Below are 22241 nucleotides of genomic sequence, written 5' to 3'. Positions count from 1 at the left end.
ATGGTTCAGATTTGTTTTTCCAGGAAATGTGGAGGAGAGGTCAACAACTTAAATATTTTTTCAGATTCTTTTAATCGCTGTTAAACATATTTGCAGTGTGGCAAAGCACATCTTCTTGAGAAAAGAGGCTCCTACCAATAGGGAATACTTTTGCCATGAAGGTGTGTACTTGGTGTACTTCGCAGCAGTATATAACTTCTCCCCAAGTGTTTGATCGCGGGGGGGGGGGGGGGGGGGCGGATATGGGGGTACATTTACGTCCTATGTCGTTGAGGGGGTTAAAGCATCTAGTACTAACCATTTCTTTCCTTGATGGTGTTTCTTGTTACTCATTATTAGACTACATGGAGTGGTATAGCATAGCTGATTTTCAAGACACGCTGGGAGACTTGAGACTTCCTCCCTGACTGTATATATGGTTATCGAGAATTTTTTGTTAATTTTGCATAATCTACGTGTTATATGATCCGGGGAAGTACTGTACCTATTGTACCTGTTGGCCCTAGTTCCTATAAGATTCCATTCCACTGTTGCTCAGGACTTTCGCTGCTGATCCCGCACGAACTGGACTCCTCATTTGTCTTGTTCACATTCATACACATGATTGTATTTTTTGTCTGTTTACATGCTATGTCTAGCACCATTTTTTTTTTCTTTTTTTTTTATGTTGGAAAATCTTAATAAAATATTTATTAAAAAATGGTTGTCTTCATTAGACAACCTTTTTAAAAGATATTAACAGGGGTTCCTCTATGTTTTTAAATATCAAAAGAAATGGTTAGAAAGGTTTTTGGCTCTGGTGGAGAGTGGTTCCCTAATTTGTCTCCAAAACTTAGCCATACCCTAAGTATCTTCAAACTGAGTATATATTATTGTTATTTTTACCTCCATATTTTAGCCTTTCTCCATTAGGAATTGCAATAAATAGTTTTGAACGTGAACATAGCAATCCAAATTTATAGCTTTATCCCTGGATGAATTGTTAATTATGAACAGAATGGTAGTATCTAGGGAATTACTGAGAACATGCCTGCTATAATAGGTAACATACGGTAATGATCTTGTAGGAGAAAATACAGAACTAATTAGGATATGGCAATCCTTAAAAGGTTGAACCATTTCAGATAATAAAGCTATGCTACTAAGGAAACCAATTGGCGATGAAACATTGGACCATGCTAGTATTGTAAGAATCAAGAATAAATTGTGCTTAAAGGCAAGCTAAAAGGGGCCAGTGAAAAAAGATATTGCACAACTGCAAATCTGACAAACATTAATAAGTATTTTTGACTCTTAATGTACGGCCTAGTGCACATGATTATATCATGATTTCGGTTTTTTTACACAGAAAATGGGGGTGATTTACTAAGAGTGGAGTGTTGTTTTCATTGTGGAAATTTTTTCCCGACAGGTAGTTTTCAATGCTATTTACTAAGTTGCGAAACAGTTTGGGACACTCCTCCTTTTCCGGTGGATACATCCATTTTAGGTGGACATGTCCCTTTTTTGGATTTTTTCTAAGTAAAGCGGAGAATTGTTCGGGTTTTTTGAATGCAAAATCTGGAGCGTGTTTTGGGTGCATAACCCAAACAAAAATAAGTTAGGATCACACTAGTAAATCATTCCCCAATATGTCTTTTAGTCCCTTGTACCAGGCCCAAACTGACAATCCATTTGACTAGGCAGACTCAGAATCGCCATCAGTTACTCTACTTAATCAAAAAGTGGACCACCTATTTTACCCCAAGGATTTTTAGAATATGCAATGCATTTTAAACTTTAAAATATGCCTTTAATTGTATGTATTTTTTTTTTTTTTTTTTTTTGTGGGGGTGTTTTTAAACTCCTATATTAGATGGTCTAAGTCCAAGAAATATTATTTTTTTTTTTGCTCTATTTTGTTGCTTAATTCCCGTAAAATCTTGCTTGTTTGTTTGGCACATGCTACTGATGAGTATATGCAACACATTTTCCCGTGCGACACCTGTGCAAAAAACCTGTGCAACAGAAAATGAACCGACACGTGCGGTTCATTTAGTAAATCAGCTCCCAGAAAAAGAGGAGTGAAATCTAAAACACTCCAGAAAGAAAACTCGGATTTTAGTAAATCAGGGCCAATGTGTGTGTGTTCTAGCTAATGATGTCCATCAGCAATTCCCTCCACTTCATCATACCTCTCTTGCCCATGCTGCTTTCAGTGTGCAGCTAATACACACCACGTGTGCCGTGAAGTCATGATCACGGAAGCCCCAGGCTTCTATGACCGTAACGCCAGAGCGCCGGCATGGAGATCAAAAGGAATCAAAGAGGCCGGACCCCCCGCAATCAGACATGCTATCCCTTTTCCTTTGGACATGTTTAAGAGCGGAGTACCCCTTTCACGTCACTTACAAAAGTAAGTGCAAAAGTGTTAAGTGGGCCCAATAAGCCATTTTCCCTCCCTCATGTGACTTGCTAGTGCCACAAGGTGTCACATGTGAAGCAGATGTCTTAAATTTGGTGTCATCACTCTCATACTCTCCAATACTGGTCACTGGAAATTCAATACCTCATGGTCAGAAGAAAGAATTGCTGCTCTACATAAAGATGGCCTAGGATATATGAAGATTGTCAAGACCCTGAAACTGAGCTGCAGCACAATGGGCAAGACCATTCAACGGTTTTACAGAACAGGTTCCACTCAGAACAGGCCATGGTTGACCAAAGAAGTTAAGCACAGATGCTCAGCGTCATATCCAGGGGTTGTCTTTGGGAAATAGATGTATGAGTGTTGCCAGCATTGCTGTAAAGGTTGAAGGTGTGGGGGTTAGCCTCTCAGTACTCAGACCATATGGTGTACACTGCATCAAATTGGTCTGCATGGTTGTAGTCCAGGGGTCTCAAACTCCCAGCATGCTTGGACATGCCCGGACAGCTGTTGGCTGCAGTTAAAGGCAGTTGGCTGCAGCCAACGGCTGTCTGGGCATGCTGAGAGTTGAAGCTTTGCGACATCTGGAGGGCAACCAGTTTGAGACCCAGAAGAAAGCCTTTTCTAAAGATGATGCACAAGAAAGCCGGCAAACAGTTTGCTGAAGCCTAGCATACCAAGGACAAGGATTACTGAAACCATGTCCTGTGGTACAATGAAGAGAAAAAGACAAAAAGAGAGGTGCGCTCCTAGTGCGGATGGTTCAGACAGGTGAGCCCCTTAGGATAATTAGGTAGGCTTACCAGAAGTGGTCATGCTCAGGGCACAACACCTATATCTGCATGTAGTATCGCTCGGTGAAGATGAGGTCAGCAGCTCCTGAAGTCCTCTCTGAGTGAGCTAGTCACTCAGCATTTCTGATACAGTCTGGAATAATGTGAACCAAAGGCCTGGGACACATAAAAGGAGGACTGGGTTCCGGGCGCTTCCCCTCCTAGTAGAGTACTGAATCTTAGGCAGGCAGATCCATAGAATAAAAAGGGAGTTTATTCGCAACAATAGTTTCGAGTCTTGTGCCAGACTCTTCTTTAGGCATATGACAAGGGGTTCAAACATATACACTTAAAATACCAGGGACCCAAAATGGTTCCGGGTGAAAGGTCACAATGACATTACTCTTAAATTACAAAATATAACATGCAACATAAAAGGTGATAAAAGCATAAGAATATATACATATATAAAAGTTAAGATTAGATGGAGTTTGGTATAAAATTTATATGTTTGCCCATTTGGCAGCGCTGGAGACTCCCGATCAGCGGAGGTTAATCACGGCATCAGAGGCTGATGCGTGACGCTCGCCATAATGAGTGATGGGGGTGGATAAAATGTAGCGCATAGTAGACAAAAACTTTTGTGAATGAAGAAAATCAAAATGAGGCTGAGTGGTGGGGGTGGATACAATGTAGCGCATAGTAAGCAAAAAGGAGCAAGATAACATAACCTTTGTGAATGAAGGAAATCAAAACAAGGCTATTCACCGGGGACCTGCAGGGAAAAGCAGGGCTTGCTGACAATCCACTATTCCATATTAGGAACGTAATCCTGATGCACGGGAACACTCTAAGTATACCGATCTCAGTATAGGGTGTGCCCCTGAAGACAATAGGAGTGTATAAAAAGAAGACATTACCCTGATGGTAGTGAAGGTGTTTATCCAAGGTGCTGTTGTGGGAGTAAGAGCATCTGATCCTGTATGGGCTCCGCTGTATAGGGTCATGACTAAAAAAGTCTCAATGAGTAAAAAGGGGGGACTTGAACATGGTGGCAATTGATGAATATTGTCTGTAATAGCAACCAGTCCCACAGTGCAGGTTATATATATGTAAAATATAATAACCAATTGTCACGCTACAGGGAACCGTATGCACCAGTCCACAGTGGACTAATAAGTGATAGTAAACAGGGCAACTGTCCTGGAAGTTGGTGATAATGACGATATGGGAAAATGTTGTTATAATAAAGAAAATATATATAAAGGAATATAAATAGACTGGTATAGATACAGAGATGGAAATGACTAAATTGGACGGCCGCCGGGGTTTGGATGACAGAGGTGAATGATCGACATCCGAAATTATAGGACTGTTTCAACTATCTCATTTAACCCCTTGGGTGCAACCGTTGACAATTTGTACATCCAATAGATTTCTTTTTTCTTTAAAGTCTCAAAACGGTTAGCACATTCCACTGGAATGTGGTCAATTGGAGTGACCGTGTAAACGTCCTGTTCATCTGGGTGAGTCAGGGCACAGTGTCTTGAGACCCCATGGAGCAGAAACTTTTTCTTGACGTTCTGTCTATGTTTGTTGAAACGGTTTCTGAGAGGTTGTATAGTCCGACCCACATATTGCAAATGGCACTTACATTCCAGGAGATATATAACATAAGAGGAATCACATGTAAGTCTGTATTTGATGTTAAATCTTTCTTGAGTGGTATTGGATACAAAATCCGTCCGCTTGTTTTGAATCTCTCTGCAGCACAGACATCTCTTGGCATTGCACCTATACGACCCCATTGACAAAATGGGTTTTCTAGTGATGAATTTGTGCTGCTTTATAATACTGGGTGCCAATATATTTTTTAGGGTGAGTGCCCTTTGATAGGTAATGGGTGGTTTAGTAGGAAGAATTGCACTGAGAGTGGCGTCATTTTGCAAAATGTGCCAGTGTTTATTTAGAATTTTCTTAATCATACTTGCGGAATCACAGAACGTGGTGATAAAATTAAGCCTCTGTGTATCACTCATATTCTTGGTATTTCTTGGTTTAATACAGTCTCCTTGTGTCTGATCCTTTACTCTATTATAGGCATCACGAACAATAGATTTGGGATACTTCTTCTCTGTGAATCTTTTAGACAAAATCTTTGCTTGTGTGGCAAAGGTGTTATCTTCCGTACAGTTTTTCCTAATTCTCTTGTACTGTCCATATGGCACATTATTCAGCCATTGTTTTTGGTGAGCACTGTTGTATTCCAGGTAACTATTGACGTCTACCTTCTTAAAGTAGGTAGACGTAATATAGTTAGTACCTTTGTGTGCGATATTCAAATCCAAAAAATTGATGTTGTCCTCGCTGTACTCAATAGTAAATTTGATCCCCCAATCATTGGAATTTAGGTAGGCCAAAAATGCCCCATAGATTCCTCCGGACCCTTCCATAGGAAGAAGAGATCGTCGATATAGCGGCGAAAGAGTTGTATATGCGTAGAAAATTCCGGTGATCTCGTAATGAATTTTTTCTCGAATGCCCCCATGAAAAGGTTGGCATAGGCCGGGGCAACCTTTGACCCCATAGCCGTACCGTTACATTGATGATAAACCTGTTTGTTGTATATAAAGTAATTATTCTCCAATATGAACTTAAGGCCTTTAATGATGAAATTCCTATGATATTCAGTAATGTCGGGATCATTCTCCAAGAATTCTTCCACACATTGGACCCCAATCTCATGGCCAATGTTGGTGTATAACGACGTAACGTCACAGGTTATCAGGTAAACCCCTGGTTCCCATCTGATGGTAAGCAGCTGATCTATGAGCTGGGTCGAGTCACGGAGATAACTAGGTAGTGATATAACATGTTCTTGTAGATATAAATCAATGTAATGTGACAAACTACTGGTCAAACAATTAGTGTTAGATATTATCGGACGACCCGGTGGTCTGGTGATGGACTTATGGATCTTTGGCAAGAAGTAGAAATAAGGTTTATTATCATTGTTGTACTGTAAGAATTTGTGTTCATGTTTATTTAAAATGCCATCTAAAGAGGCCACTGTTTATAAGTTTATTGTATTCTTCTAAGATTCTTTTGTATGGATCTTTTCCAATCTGCTTGTAAAAGTTTTTATCCGACAATATATGGAGGGACTCCTCCTCATAATATTCCAGACTCATGATGACCACCCCACCCCCTTTGTCCGCCGGGCGGATCACCAGGTTATTGTTCTTCTTCAAGCTCACCAAGGCTTCTCTCTCCTTGAAGGACAAGTTATTTTTCTTTCTTGACTTAGTTTTCCCCATTAATTTGAATTCCTCAAAGACCAGATCTTGAAAGACCCGTATATGTGGCCCTTGTGCATATATCGGGTAAAAATTGGAAGGGACTTTCACATCTTGATGTTTCACTTCATCTATCGGAGGTCCCGGAGTATGGTGGGTATCCAAATGTTCATTTGTTTCTGTTTTTAAAGCGAAGAAACGTTGGAGGGTTAATTTCCTTATGAAACTATTAAAGTCCAGGAAAAGCTGGAAATCATCGCCTTTTGATGTTGGGCAGAAGGAGAGGCCTTTGTGGAGTAAGGACATCTCATGAGGATTTAGTGTGTGTTCAGAGATGTTAAAAATTTTAGTAGTGGTGGTTTTGCTATTTGTTAGTTCCTTATTAGATACTAGTTCTGTTGTAGATGCTGACGAACTGGTTTGTCTTTTCCTTTTCTTTCCTCCTCCTCTCCTCCCTCTACTTCTTCTATTTTTCTTTTGTTCCTGTTGTTCGTAAACATGCCCGGTATTTTCGTAGTTCTTTGTGGGCGTGCAACACAAAAATCCGGGGAGGGCATGGTGGAATTGAGAGGTGGGTTTTTGGAATTGGCCAGGCCATGTTGCTCCTCAATTTCTTGGAGGAGCAATGAAATGGGAGACTTGTGGGCCTATACTGAGATCGGTATACTTAGAGTGTTCCCGTGCATCAGGATTACGTTCCTAATATGGAATAGTGGATTGTCAGCAAGCCCTGCTTTTCCCTGCAGGTCCCCGGTGAATAGCCTTGTTTTGATTTCCTTCATTCACAAAGGTTATGTTATCTTGCTCCTTCTTGCTTACTATGCGCTACATTGTATCCACCCCCACCACTCAGCCTCATTTTGATTTTCTTCATTCACAAAAGTTTTTGTCTACTATGTGCTACATTTTATCCACCCCCATCACTCGTTATGGCGAGCGTCACGCATCAGCCTCTGATGCCGTGATTAACCTCCGCTGATCGGGAGTCTCCAGCGCTGCCAAATGGGCAAACATATAAATTTTATACCAAACTCCATCTAATCTTAACTTTTATATATGTATATATTCTTATGCTTTTATCACCTTTTATGTTGCATGTTATATTTAGTAATTTAAGAGTAATGTCATTGTGACCTTTCACCCGGAACCATTTTGGGTCCCGGGTATTTTAAGTGTATATGTTTGAACCCCTTGTCATATGCCTGAAGAAGAGTCTGGCACAAGACTCGAAACTATTGTTGCGAATAAACTCCCTTTTTATTCTATGGATCTGCCTGCCTAAGATTCAGTACTCTACTAGGAGGGGAAGCGCCCGGAACCCAGTCCTCCTTTTATGTGTCCCAGGCCTTTGGTTCACATTATTCCAGACTGTATCTGTGGTACAATGAGACCAAGATAAACTTATTATTCTTATAGTACAGATGGTGTTAAGCTTGTGTGGTGGAAGCCGGGTACAAAGGACACAAAGGTACAACTGAGTAGTACAAAGACAAGTGTGTCTTGCCTACAGTAAAGCATGGTAGTAGGAGTGTCATGGTCTGAGGCTGTATGCGTGCTGCTGGCACTGGGGAGCTACAGTTCACTTAGGAAACCACGAATGCCAACATGTACTATGACATACTGAAGCAGAGCAGGATTCCTTCCTCCTAGAGACTGGACTGGAAAGCAATATTCTAAAATAATAACAACTCCAAACACACATCCAAGACGACCACTACCTTGCTAAACAAGCTGAGGGTAAAGGTGATGGACTGGCCACGCATGTCTTCAGATCTAAACCCTAATGAGCATCTGTAGGGCATCCTCAAATGGAAAGTGGGGCAGTGCAAGGTCTCTAACATCCATGATGTCCTCATGGAGAAATGTAAGAGGGCAGTTTGTGAAGCTCTGGTGATCTCCATGCCTTAAGAGGCTTATGCGGTGCTGGAAAATTGGGCCCAATTTGGACATTTCCACTTAGGGGTGTACTCACTTTTGTTGCCAAAGTTTAGAAATGAATGGCTGTGTGTTGAGTTATTTTCAGGGTACAGCAATAGAGTGTTATTTCTTAACTGTTGTCACATGAAAATATATAAAAAAAATATTTACAAAAATGTGAGGGGTATACTTACTTATGTAAGCTAGGATGCATGAGGAGGGTCCCTTATTTGCCTCCTCAGCATCCGATCGCTGATTAACTGCTCCATGCCTGAGCTTAAATATTGGAAAAATCGACCTGGCATCAGGCGCTCGGGGATCCAAAGAGATCTCACAACCAGTTCATGGAGGTGGATAGGAATTCAAGCTTTATTAGTATACAACTGAGATCCAGGCAGGAGCAGTCAAGCGGCGATAACACTGATCAATGCTATGCTATAGCATAGCATTGATCAGTGTGAGAGATCAGTTTATTGTATTCTTATAGAATCCAAGGTATTCACCGCACTGGTAAAACATCCATCTATTTAATCCATTAAAATCCACATAAACAAAGAAAAGTGCAATCCAACATGTTCAAGGTCAGAAACCTCCCTCTCTGATGCGTTTCCACCCTACCAGGCCTTAATCATAGACCCTATGGGGGCTATAACATTGCAAAAAAAAAAAAGTGAAAAAAAAAAGTTACGTTAATAAATATGATTTAATCCCTCCCCTAATAAAAGTTTGAATCCCCCCCCTTTTCCCATAAAAAAAAAATCTAAACAAAAATATATGCGGCATCGCCGCATGCGTAAATGTCCGAACTATAAAAATATATCTTTAATTAAACCGCAAGGTCAATGGCGTACGTGCAAAAAAAATTCAAAAGTCCAAAATAGCATATTTTGGGTCACTTTTTATACCATAAAAAAAATGAATAAAAAACGATTGTAAAGTTCAATCAAAACATAAATGGTACAGATAAAAACTTCAGATCACGGCGCAAAAAATTAGCCCTCATAATGCCACGTACGCGGAAAAATAATAGAAGTTATAGGGGGTCAGAAGATTTTTCCTGCATGTAGTTATGATTTTTTCCAGAAGTAAGACAAAATCAAACCTATATAAGTAGGGTATCATTTTAACCGTATGGACCTACAGAATAAATATATGGTGTACTTTTTACCAAAAAGTTCACTGCGTAGAATCTGAAGCTCCCAAAATTTACAAAATGGCGTTTTTTCTTCCAATTTTGCCCCACAAATATATTTTTTCTGAGTTTGCCGTAAATTTTGTGGTGAAAGGATTGATGTCATTACAAAGTACAATTGGTGGCGCAAAAAAAAAGTCCTTATATGAGTCTGTAGGTGCAAAATGTAAAGCGTTATGAATTTTAGAAGGTGATGAGGAAAAAACGAAAGTGCAAAACGGAAAAATCCGTGATCCATAAGGGGTTAATAATTCAAACACAGTAATATTGATTGTGTCTGATTTGTTAAACGTTTTTATATAATAAATGGAGTGGTGTTTTGATTTGTGTTTTTTAACTCTATTATTATTATTGTTTAAAGTTATACTTTGAGATTTGTACTTGAATGTAGACTTGTACAATGATCACTTGAACAATACACTGCAACAATAATGTATTGCACTATACTATACTTCAACCACTTTATTAGTAGACCTTGTCTTCCCTAGGCCCCCAGGTACCATCTTAACTGCTTACCAAACAATGATCATGAGTCCCATGAGTGGAGAATGCCATCCATAAACTAATAAGCTAAATGCGTCTAAGGGGTTTAACTGTCAGTATAAAAGTTATTTTGGATCCCAGCTGCTGACCCAGGTGTCAGCTGCATTGAGCAGTATATGAAGCAAGCTTAGCTCCAGAGTCTGCTCAATACTCTGATCTGACATTTGATGTACATGTATTTTAAGTTTGGGAAGGGGGTAAAGAAATCAAAGGGGGAGATTTATCAAAACCTGTCCAGAGGAAAAGTTGCTGAGTTGACCATAGCAACCAATCAGATCACTTCTTTCATTTTTCAGAGGCCTTTTCAAAAATGAAAGAAGCAATCTAATTGGTTGCTATGGGCATCTCAGCAACTTTTCCTCTGGACAGGTTTTGATAAATCTTCCCCTTGCTGTCATCCAGTAGAAACCTATTTTGATTACTTTTAAGCAAAAAAAAAATCTGTTCTGGGCATGTCATAAAATACAGTAGTATACTAATAAAACAATATAAAAAACATAAAAGAGATTCTTACCTTGCCATTCCTAGACTGGAGAAATTAGAAGGCACTATAAGTAAATCAAGGCGTGAGAAGGGGTGAGTCCCTAGAACAGAATAGGCTGCTTCAAGGCACTGAGAAAGTACTGGAATAACCATCTCTTTACATTGCTTTATATGTACATCTGGAGCAAAAACACGATGCGGTATGCAACTTTGAGAGTGGGCCTCAAGACTTCTATAACGGCATGGGTACTCCAAATGTCTACAGTCTTGTTCAGAGGATCTGTTAAATTAAAAAAACACGACTTGGCTAAAAAAAAAAAGTTATACAGAATCATCACCGTAAAACATATCAATCTGTTCAGCTCCTCCTGCTCTACAAAATTGTTCTCAAAGATGGGAATGCATGTTCAGTGTAACGGCTAGTAACTCTTAATACAATATAACCATTGCATTAGCTTAGTGGATAATTTTAATTATAATTATTAAGGACAAGATACTACAGCCCTGCACATACTGTAATTTACCTCTCTTTTTATGTGTCCTGTCATCATGTCATCATTACGTCATGCTTTGCTTTTCTGCTTCTCCCACTGAACCATTTCTATCTGCATTAGGCTTGGCTTCAGAGCAGATCTTTTTTCAGGTATAAATTCATTGAGGGAGATTTATCAAACCCAAAGCAACCAATCAGATTCCAGCTTTTCTTTTTCAGCCTTATTTTAAGGGGTACTCCCCGGGAAAACTTTTTTTTTTTAAATCAACTGGTGCCAGAAAGTCAAACAGATTTGTAAATTACTTCTATTTAAAAATCTTAATCCTTCTAGTACCTAGCAGCTTCTATTTGCTCCACAGGAAGTTATTTTATTTTAGAATTTCCTTTTCAGTCTGACCACGGAGCTCTCTGCTGACACCTCTGTCCATTTTTTGAACTGTCTGGAGCAGGAGAGGTTTGCTATATGGATTTGCTCCTACTCTGGACAGTTCCTAAAATGAACAGAGATGTCAGCAGAGAGCACTGTCACAGAAAGAAAGAAATTCAAAAAGAAAAGAACTTCCTGTGGAGCAAATAGAAGCTGATAAGTACTAGAAGGATTAACCCCTTAAGGATCGGGGGTTTTTCCGTTTTTGCATTTTCGTTTTTTGCTCCTTGCCTTTAAAAAATCATAACTCTTTCAATTTTGCACCTAAAAATCCATATGATTGCTTATTTTTTGCGCCACCAATTCTACTTTGTAATGACGTCAGTCATTTTGCCCAAAAATCTATGGTGAGACGTAAAAAAAAATCAGGTAGGGACCCTCCCGCTGTCCTGTAAGCTGTTCGGGATGCCGCGATTTTGCCGCGGCTATCCCGAACAGCCCACTGAGTTAACCGGCACTTTTTACTTTCACTTTTAGCCGCGAGGCTCAGCTCTGAGCGCGCGGCTAAAGGGTTAATAGCGCGCAGCGCCACGATTGGCGCTGCACGCTATTAGCGGCGGGTCCCGGCTTCACTATGACGCCGGGCCTGCCGTGATATGATGTGGGGTTACCGTGTAACCCCGCGTTATATCACGGGAGCAGGACCAAGGACGTACCTGTACGTCCTTGGTCCTTAAGGGGTTAAGATTTTTAAATAGAAGTAATATACAAATCTGTTTAACTTTCTGGCACCAGTTGATTATAAAAATTTTTTTTTTCCAGGGGAGTACCCCTTTAATGGGTTACTCTACTGGAAAACAACGTATTCCCTATCCAAAGGCACCCCTGCGATCTCCGGGCCAGCAGTGGAAGCGTCCAGAACACAGAAGCTTGGAGCTTCCATGTTCATGATGTCACATCATGCCCCCTGCATTCATGTGTATGGGAGGGGGCGTGACTGCTAGTACATAGCCGTCACGTCTCCTCCCATACACATTAGTGGAGGAGGCGTGGCGGCTGTAGTCACCAGTCATCCGGCATGGAGCGGGTGCTGCAGCGGAGATCCTTTGGATAAGATGTTTTCTGGTGGAGTACCCCTTTAACCCCTTAGGGACTCAGCCTATTTTCACCTTAAGGACTCAGCGTTTTTCCGTTTTTGCATTTTCATTTTTTCCTCATCATAAAAATCATAACGTTTTAAATTTTGCACATAAAATTCCATATGATGGCTTATTTTTTGTGCCACCAATTCTACTTTGCAGTGACATTAGTAATTTTATCCAAAAAACCACGGTGAAATGGAAAAAAAATTGATTGTGTGACAAAATTGAAGAAAAAATTTCATTTTGTAACTTTTGGGGGCTTCCGTTTCTACGCAGTACATTTTTCGGTAAAAATAATACCTTCTCTTTATTCTGTAGGTCCATAAGGTTAAAATGATACCAAACTTATATAGGTTGGATATTGTCGTACTTCAGAAAAAAATCATAACTACATGCAGGAAAATTTCTATGTTAAAAATTCTCATCTTCTAACCCCTATAACTTTTTTATTTTTCCGCATATGGGCCAGTATGAGGGCTCATTTTTTGCGCCGTGTTCTGAAGTTTTTATCGGCACCATTTTTGTATTGATCTGACTTTTTGATCGCTTTTTATAAATGTTTTCATGATATAAAAAGTGACCAAAAATACGCTATTTTGAACTTTGGAATTTTTTTGCGCGTACGCCATTGACCGTGTGATTTAATTAACGATATATTTTTATAGTTCGGACATTTACGCACGCGGCGATACCACATATGTTTATTTTTATTTTTTTATGGGAAAAGGGGAAGATTCAAACTTTTATTAGGGAAGGGGTTAAATGACCTTTGTTAACTTTTTTTGTTCACTTTTTTTTTTTTGCAGTGTTATAGCTCCCATAGGGACCTATAACACTGCACACACTGATCTCTTATGCTGATCCCTTCAAAGCCATAGCTTTGCACGGATCAGTGAGATAGGGGCTCGATTGCTCTAGCCTGTAGCTCAGGCTTGGAGCAATCAAACCCCGATTGGACGCCGCAGAGTCAGGTAAGGAGACCTCCGCCTGCGTCCCAGCTGATTGGAACATCGCGATGTCCCGATCAGCCCGACTGAGCTGCCAGGAAGTGTTTACTTTCACTTTCAGACGCGGCGGTCAACTTTGACCGCCGCATCTGAAGGGTTAATAGTGCACGGCACAACGATCGATGCCGCGCGCCGTTAGCCCAAGGTCCTAGCTATGACTAGCAGCCAGGACCGTGACCCCGTTTTAAACACCGGGACCGGGCTCAGGGAGTACAGGTACGCCCTGAGTCCTTAAGGATCGGGGATGCAGGGTGTATGCATACGCCCTGCGTCCCCAAGAGGTTAAGGGTGAATTGACATGTACAGTGTCCTGTGTGTATTTGATGTAAGCATATCAGCACAAAATCTGCATCTTTAAATCCTGTGCACAAAATATGTATAGGATATTGTATGTGCAAATACATCCTAAGCATAGGGTCATACACATTGCATACGCAGTGTATTTGATGCTGCAAGAAATCTGCCAGGCAGCAGGAAATACACTGCACATTTGCTATCAGCTAACACACAGGTCCTTCCCTGCTGCAGCCCTGTGTGTGTAGTAAGGTTTGGAGGCGGGCCAGGCACACCAACATAACTGTCACACATGGCCACCTCCAAACCGTATTGCACACAGAGGACTGTGGTGAGAAAAGTGTGTCTGCTCATAATGCATACGCAGACTATTTTCCGCTGCCCGGCAGATTCTTGTGCCATCTAATATGCTGCATATGCGCTGAGAGTGTCCCTACCCTAAAAATGAAAGCTGGAATCTGATTTGTTGCTAATGGCAACTGCTACTCAGTTCCTTTATACAAGGCTTAATAAATCTACCTCAAATGTTTAAGTATACCCTACGTTTCAGTAATGGATAATGATGTAGCAAGCTTCCATTCAACAGTGGTGTCCCTTTGGATAGTAAGACTAACATGACAGATGACTGCAGGGGTCAGGGTTGCAGGTAAGCTGGTAAGCTAAGTAGTAGACTAAAGTTCATAGACTAAAGATCTGTTATGTCGGACTTTCCTTTCTGGCATGCCAGCAATGCTTATAAAATATTCTGAAGCATTTATCCTCTCCAATTTCCTCTACTTATTGGAACATTACTCCCCTATTGTCCAAAAGTCATTCATTCTGGCTTTGTTCATCTGGGACAGTGCTAAAACCTGCCATAGATAAATTACAGAGGCAGTGCTATCAAGCTGGATATATACACTCCCTGACCAATTTTTGAATTACTTTTGAATTACTATTAGTTCACTGCAAATTTTTCATTATGCTGTGCTTTGTATGGTTTACAATTCTTTTTTGTTTGATGGTACATTGCTATCTTTATATGACATTGTTGTACGATGGCGTACTATCTCACTGTAGCCATGTTATCCTTCAATCAAATGAGTAAAAAAACTAACACATTTTATATATATATATCATTTTTATTTTTTTGGAGTTCATTATTGGAAGTGCAATAGTTTCCTATTCAAGCCTCAGAAATATTGCATACTGGTTCACTGCAGGGAAAAGTTACTTCGTCTTCTGAATATTGTTTTTTTAACCAAAAAGGATTACTAACAACCTCAAACATGTGCATGTGAAGCGCCTTCTTTTCTTCTCATTTAAAAGGAGTGGTCTTTTAAAATTCTTGAGAGACAGGTGTGACTGTTTAAGGATTATCTCTTGTCTAACTAGAATCTTCCCTATATACATTTAGCTGTGGGCTAAAATTGTAGACATTTTGGTTTATCTTAAGGCATTTTTGTACATTGACAATTCTTTAGTGATTTACATCTAACATTAACTATTTAGTTGAAGGAAATTCTTATGTCCTGGGGAGAAAGAGCCATTGTAACAAACCTGCTAAGAAAGTTATTGCTGTCTATAATATAAAGCTGTTAAAACATATAGTGCAATACAGCTTCACTGTGGGCTCTGTATCCACAGACCAGTCAAAGTGAGCATGCTAACCATTATCCACCACCAAAAGCAGCTACAATGCTCAAGTGAGCATCAGAACTGCACTGTAAACATAAAGAGCAGGTAACCTGGTCTGATCAACTACATTTTCCATCTCTGGATGTCCACTATCTCCTGTCTGCCCACTGTGTCCTACTAGAGGCTCTCTCTTGCCAGCTGTCTTCTGCTGACCACTCTCTCATGATGCCTATTCTTTCCTATTGTTCGGTATTTCTTACTGACCACTGTGTCCTGTCTACCCATGGTCTACTGCTGCCTATTGTGTCCTGCTGGTACTAACTTTCTCCTGGTACCTGTTGTCTCTTGTTTACGGTCTCCTTGCCCCAAAGCAATGGAGTATCTAAGGTTAGAGACTTCAATCTCAACCATCCACTTTTTGCTTGTAGGTTTAGTCATAAAATGAGAAAAATGGGGGAGATTTATCAAAACCTGTCCAGAGGAAAAGTTGCTGAGTTGCCCATAGCATCCAATCAGATCACTTCTTTAATTTTGCAGAGGCCTTGTTAAAAATGAAAGAAGCAATCTGATTGGTTGCTATGGGGACCTCAGCAACTTTTCCTCTGGACAATTTTAATAAATCTCCCCCATTATGGTGTCCGATTAAGGGGGAATAATCCTCACTTTTCTATTATGTTCAAAAGAAGCAAATATTGCATTAAAGCATACCTTTAAAATAATTTGAACAACATGTCTAGCTTGGAAGAAATAAGAGACAGATGGGATAGGATAGAGACTTTTAAATACATAAAGGGAATCAACACGGTAAAGGAGCAGAGCATATTTAAAAGAAGAAAAACTACCACAAGGGGAAAAGTATTATTTTACTGATAGAGTAGTGGATGCATGGAATAGCCTTCCTGCAAAAGTGGTCGCTGCAAATACAGTGAAGGAGTTTAACCCCTTAAGGACACATGACGTACTGGAACGTCATGTGTCCACTCCCGATCTATAACGCGGGGCCACGGCGTGGCCCCGCGTCATAGCGGTTCGGGCCCGGCCTCTAACAACGGCCGGGACCCGTGGCTAATAGCGCGCGGCATTGATCGCTGTGCCGCGCGCTATTAACCCTTTAGACGCGGCGTTCAAAGTTGAACGCCGCGTCTAAAGTGAAACCGAAAGCATGCCGGCTAGCTCAGTGGGCTGTTCGGGATAGCCGCGGTGAAATCGCGGCATCCCGAACAGCTGACAGGACAGCGGGAGGGCCCCTTCCTGCCTCCTCGCTGTCCGATCGCCGAATGACTGCTCAGTGCCTGAGATCCAGGCATGAGCAGTCATCCGGCAGAATCGTTGATCACTGGTTTCTTATGAGAAACCAGTGATCAACATAGAAGATCAGTGTGTGCAGTGTTATAGGTCCCTATGGGACCTATAACACTGCAAAAAAAAGTGAAAAAAAAAAGTGAATAAAGATCATTTAACTCCTCCCCTATTAAAAGTTTGAATCACCCCCCTTTTCCAATAAAAAAAAAAACACAGTGTAAATAAAAATAAAAATAAACATATGTGGTATCACCGCGTGCGGAAATGTCCGAATTATAAAAATATATCATTAATTAAACCGCTCGGTCAATGGCGTGCGCGCAAAAAAATTCCAAAGTCCAAAATAGTGCATTTTTGGTCACTTTTTATATCATTTAAAAATGAATAAAAAGTGATCAATAAGTCCTATCAATGCAAAAATGGTACCGTTAAAAACTTCAGATCATGGCGCAAAAAATGAGCCCTCATACCGCCCCATACACGGAAAAATAAAAAAGTTATAGGGGTCAGAAGATGACAATTTTAAACGTATTAATTTTCCTGCATGTAGTTATGATTTTTTCCAGAAGTCCGACAAAATCAAACCTATATAAGTAGGATATCATTTTAATCGTATGGACCTACAGAATACATATCAGGTGTCATTTTTACCGAAAAATGTACTACGTAGAAACGGAAGCCCCCAAAACTTACAAAACAGCGTTTTTTTTTTCAATTTTGTCGCACAATGATTTTTTTTCCCGCTTCACCATAGATTTTTGGGCAAAATGACTGACGTCATTACAAAGTAGAATTGGTGGCGCAAAAAATAAGCCATCATATGGATTTTTAGGTGTAAATTTGAAAGAGTTATGATTTTTTAAAGGCAAGGAGCAAAAAACGAAAATGCAAAAACGGAAAAACCTCCGGTCCTTAAGGGGTTAAACATGCATGGGATAAGCATAAGGCTATCCTTCATATAAGATAGGGTCAGGGACTATTCGTAGTATTCCTGATTATTGGGCAGTAGTGATGTCGCGAACATAAAATTTTCAGTTCGCGAACCGTGAACGCAAACTTCCGCAAAAGTTCGCGAACCGGGCGAACCGCCATTGATTTCAATGGGCAGGCGAATTTTAAAACCCCCAGGGACTCTTTCTGGCCACAATAGTGATTTAAAAGTTGTTTCAAGGGGACTAACACCTGGACTGTGGCGTGCCAGAGTGGGATCCATGGCAAAACTCCCATGGAAAATTACATAGTTGATGCAGAGTCTGGTTTTAATCCATAAAGGGCATAAATCACCTATTATTCCTAAATGGTTTGGAATAACGTGCTTTAGTCCCCTTTAGGCAGCACACAGAGCCCCCCTTTAGGCATCACATAGTTAGATTCCCCCCTTTAGACAGCACATAGATTCCCCCATATTAGGCAGCACATAGTTAGATCCCCCTTTAGGCATCACATAGTTAGATCCCCCCTTTAGGCAGCACATAGATTCCCCCATATTAGGCAGCACATAGTTAGAGCCTCCCTTTAGGCAGCACATAGTTAGAGCCCCCCTTTAGGCAGCACATATTTAGATCCCCTCCTTTAGCAGCACATAGATTCCCTCATATTAGGCAGCACATAGATTCCCCCATATTAGGCAGCACATAGTTAGAGCCTCCCTTTAGGCAGCACATAGTTAGAGCCCCCCTTTAGGCAGCACATAGTTAGAGCCCCCCTTTAGGCAGCACATAGTGGGATTTGAACCCAAGGCCCCAGCCGTGCAGTGCTAACCTCTCAGCCACCATGCTACTCTTACATCTAATATGCACGGTTGCTAAAATGGACAGAGATGTCAGCAGAAAGTACCAGAAAAATTAGGCATGTACACATGGCTCAAAAATTTGCTATTGTTGCAGCCGCAGCTGTAGCAGCGCCCAGAAAAATTGCGGCAGCATAAAAAGTGCAGCACCAGAGGCCAGAAAAATTAGGCATGTACACATGGCTGAAAAATAAGAACAAGCGCATATCCACGAGTCCAGAAGACTCTATAATGCAGGACGGAGAAACAGACAAAGAAATTATTTTCTAAATAAAATTTTTCATCAAATAAAGAAACAGAGTTCATCCCTCTCTGTATTTTATTTTTGAAAATGTAAGTTAAAAAATCACACACAACAAGCGTTCCTTTGTGTAATGGTTAGTACTCAGTAATTATCAGAAAGTCCAGAAGACTATGATGCAGGACGGTGAAAATCACAGAGAAATCCTTTTCAAAAGTGCGCCACGTCCGTGTAGGAACGCCTGAAATGGCCACACACCTTCCTGGACTGCTTCAGGACATCATGTAAGCTTGGGTACTTGAGCACAAAGCGTTGTACAATCAGATTACACACATGTGCCATGCACGGCACATGTGTCAACTTGCCCAACCTCAATGCCGCCAACAAATTAGTTCCGTTGTCACAAACCACCTTGCCGATCTCCAGTTGGTGCGGAGTCAGCAACTGATCCACCTGTGCGTTCAGGGCTGACAGGAGCGCTGGTGCGGTGTGACTCTCCGCTTTGAGGCAAGTCAACCACAAGATGGCGTGACACTGCCTTATCCGGGATGTGGAATAGCACCTGGGGAGCTGGGGGGGTGCCGGTGATGTGGAGCAAAACGCAGCAGTGGAAGAGAACTCGGCAGAGGAGAGGTGATGGAGCAGGAGGAGTAGAGGAGGTGGCAGCAGGCCTGCCTGCAAGTCGTGGCGGTGTCACCAACTCCTCTGCAGAGCCACGCATTCCAAGCTTGGAAGCCGTCACCAGGTTTACCCAATGCGCAGTGTAGGTGATATACCTGCCCTGACCATGCTTTGCAGACCAGGTATCAGTGGTCAGATGGACCCTTGCCCCTACACTGTGTGCCAGACATGCCAGAATTTCCTTTTTGCACAATGGAGTAAAGGTTGGGGATTGCCTTTTGTGCAAAAAAAATTCGGCCGGGTACCTTCCAATGGCTACACATTTTTTAAAGGCCTCAGACTCCACCAGCTTGTATAGTAAAAGCTGGCGGGCTAGCAGTTCCGACAAGCCAGCTGTCAGACGCCGGGCTAGGGGGTGACTGTGAGACATTGTCTTCTTGCGCTCAAACATCTCCTTGATAGACACCTGACTGTGGGCAGATGAGCAGGAACTGCTCAAGGCGAGAGACGGAGAGGCGGATGGTTGAGAGGGGGCAAGGAGGGCAGCAGTGGTTGACCTGGCTGAAGATGCTGGACCAGGAGGAGGACTTTGTGTGCTGCTTGTACTGACGTGTTGATCCCATTGGCGTTTGTGATGCGACATCATGTGCCTTCGCAAAGCAGTTGTGCATAGGTGGGTGTTGGACTTCCCCCGACTCAGTTTCTTCTGGCACAGGTTGCAAATGGCCTCGCTGTTGTCAGAGGCAGACACACACAAAAAATGCCACACTGCTGAGCTCTGCGATGACGGCATTCTGGTGGTGGCAACAGCATGTGTTGATTGGCGTCCCGTCTGGCTGACCCCGGGTGCCGATGCATGCTGTCTGACTGTGCCACTAGCTCCTTGCGACGGCCTCCCCCTGCTTCCAACTCGTCTCCTCCTCCTCTCTGTCTCCCCATCTGAACTTTCCCCCTCTTCTTCTCTTCTAGCGGGCACCCACGTGGCATCCACGGACACATCGTCATCATCAACACCTTCACCGCTATCTGACACCTCAAGAAAGGAAGCAGCAGCGGGTACAACATCATCATCACACCGTACGTCCATGTGTGTAATGCTGCCTGACTGAGACATATCCCTGTTAACTACATCCTCTGGCAATAATGGTTGCACATCACTCATGTCTTCAAACTGATGTGTAAATAACTCCTCTGACGGATCAAGTGAAGCTGCTGCGGTGCTAGTGTTGTTGTGGTGGTGGCAGGCGGGCAAGTGGTAGCATGAGAGGTGCCCGAAGCTAAGCTAGAGGAGGAGAAGGACGGTGCGTCAAGGATCCGAGCGGAAGCTGTAGTAGATTGGGTGTCTTGTGATAGCCAGTCAACTAAGTCCTCAGAACTTTGGGGGTTCAGGGTACGTGGCCTCTGAACACTGGCCTTTCTAGGGCCAAAGGGAATCCCAGCACCACGTCGGCCCCTGCGGGGTGGCCTTCCTCTGCCTGTCATTTTTTTGGTTAAATGTGCACAACTGTCACACCTAATGTGATTTGCACTAGGGTGACACAATTTGCCCTCCAGGCAAAAAAACTGTCAACTGTGACGTGAACTGACAGTGACAACTGATTTTATTTAACAGCCAAAAAAGGTATTTTTTTTTAAATTTGCACAACTGTCACACCTAATGTGATTTGCACTAGTGTGACAATGAGCAAAAAAGCTTGCCAGCAGAGTTCTCCTTTTAAGCAGTGGTCCCCAATCAGGGTGCCTCCAGCTGTTGCAAAACACACGGACTGATATATTTCAGCCCTTTGAATACTGCAGTTAGTTAGTTGCTTTAAAGAAAAAAAGCTTGCCAGCGGAGTTCCCCTTTTATGCAGTGGTCCCCAACAGGGTGCCTCCAGCTGTTACAAAACACACGGACTGATATATTTCAGCCCTTTGAATACTGTAGAAGTTAGTTGCTTGAAGGAACTTAAGTTTGATTCTGGAGTACCCCTTTTAACCAGCGGTTCCCTTCCAACCAGGACTGATATCTTTCAGCCCTAAAAAGGGCTTTTTTGGGTGCTGTCCTTAAAGCAGATGTTACACTAGTGCTTTAGAAGTAAACTGGACCCTGAATACACCACCTAGCAGCAACCTAGCTATTGCTTTCCCTATACAGCAGGAGCAGCTTCTCTGACCCTCCACTTCCTAAGCCTGCAGCATGCTGGATGATGGTAAAATGGCGTCCGTGCAAGAGGTAGGAGGGTCTGGAAGGGAGGGACTGCTGTTGATTGGCTGTAATGTGTCTGCTGACTCTGACTCACAGGGTCAAAGTTTACTGTAATGTTAAGGGGCGGATCGAACTTCACATATGTTTGCCCGGTGATGCGAACGTGAACATGCTAAATTCGTCGGGAACTGTTTGCCGGCGAACAATTCGCAACATCTCTAATGGGCAGACTAGATGAGCCAAATGGTTCTTAACTGCCGACACATTCTATGTTTCTATGTTTAAGAGTAACTGACCACTTTCACCTCTTGGCTTTCTCGATGGTCAACTCTGTGATTTCAATCTACATTAAAAAGAAACACCTACCTGGGCACGTCATCCAAAAAACATCATAGTAAAAACTCCTCTCACTACATTATTAAAGGGGCATTCTAACCTGAAATCACTTATCCTCTAGCCACAGGATAGGATACTGTACTCGGCACTCTTCGGCAGCTCCATTGTCAATAAATGGAGTACTGGCGCACATGTAACTCACCGCTCCATTCTTAGCAAACTTCTCCCGGACC

At 41.9% G+C, this 22241-nt stretch overlaps 1 protein-coding gene across 9 annotated transcripts in view; it reads right to left on the bottom strand.

Annotated features, from left to right (window-relative positions):
* AOPEP (aminopeptidase O (putative)) overlaps positions 1–22241 on the bottom strand; it is a 697195-nt gene that overhangs the window by 508952 nt on the left and 166002 nt on the right. For all 9 annotated transcript variants that reach the window (XM_056524681.1, XM_056524688.1, XM_056524672.1 and 6 more), the window contains one exon: positions 10643–10891. In XM_056524681.1, the coding sequence (XP_056380656.1) occupies positions 10643–10891 (249 nt within the window). The remainder of the gene's footprint in view (positions 1–10642; positions 10892–22241) is intronic.

This window comes from Hyla sarda, chromosome 1, assembly GCF_029499605.1.
Source record: "Hyla sarda isolate aHylSar1 chromosome 1, aHylSar1.hap1, whole genome shotgun sequence".
In the NCBI taxonomy this organism is placed as follows: domain Eukaryota; kingdom Metazoa; phylum Chordata; class Amphibia; order Anura; family Hylidae; genus Hyla; species Hyla sarda.
Note: the sequence above shows the minus strand (reverse complement) of the source record. Positions and strands in the feature narration are given on the sequence as shown.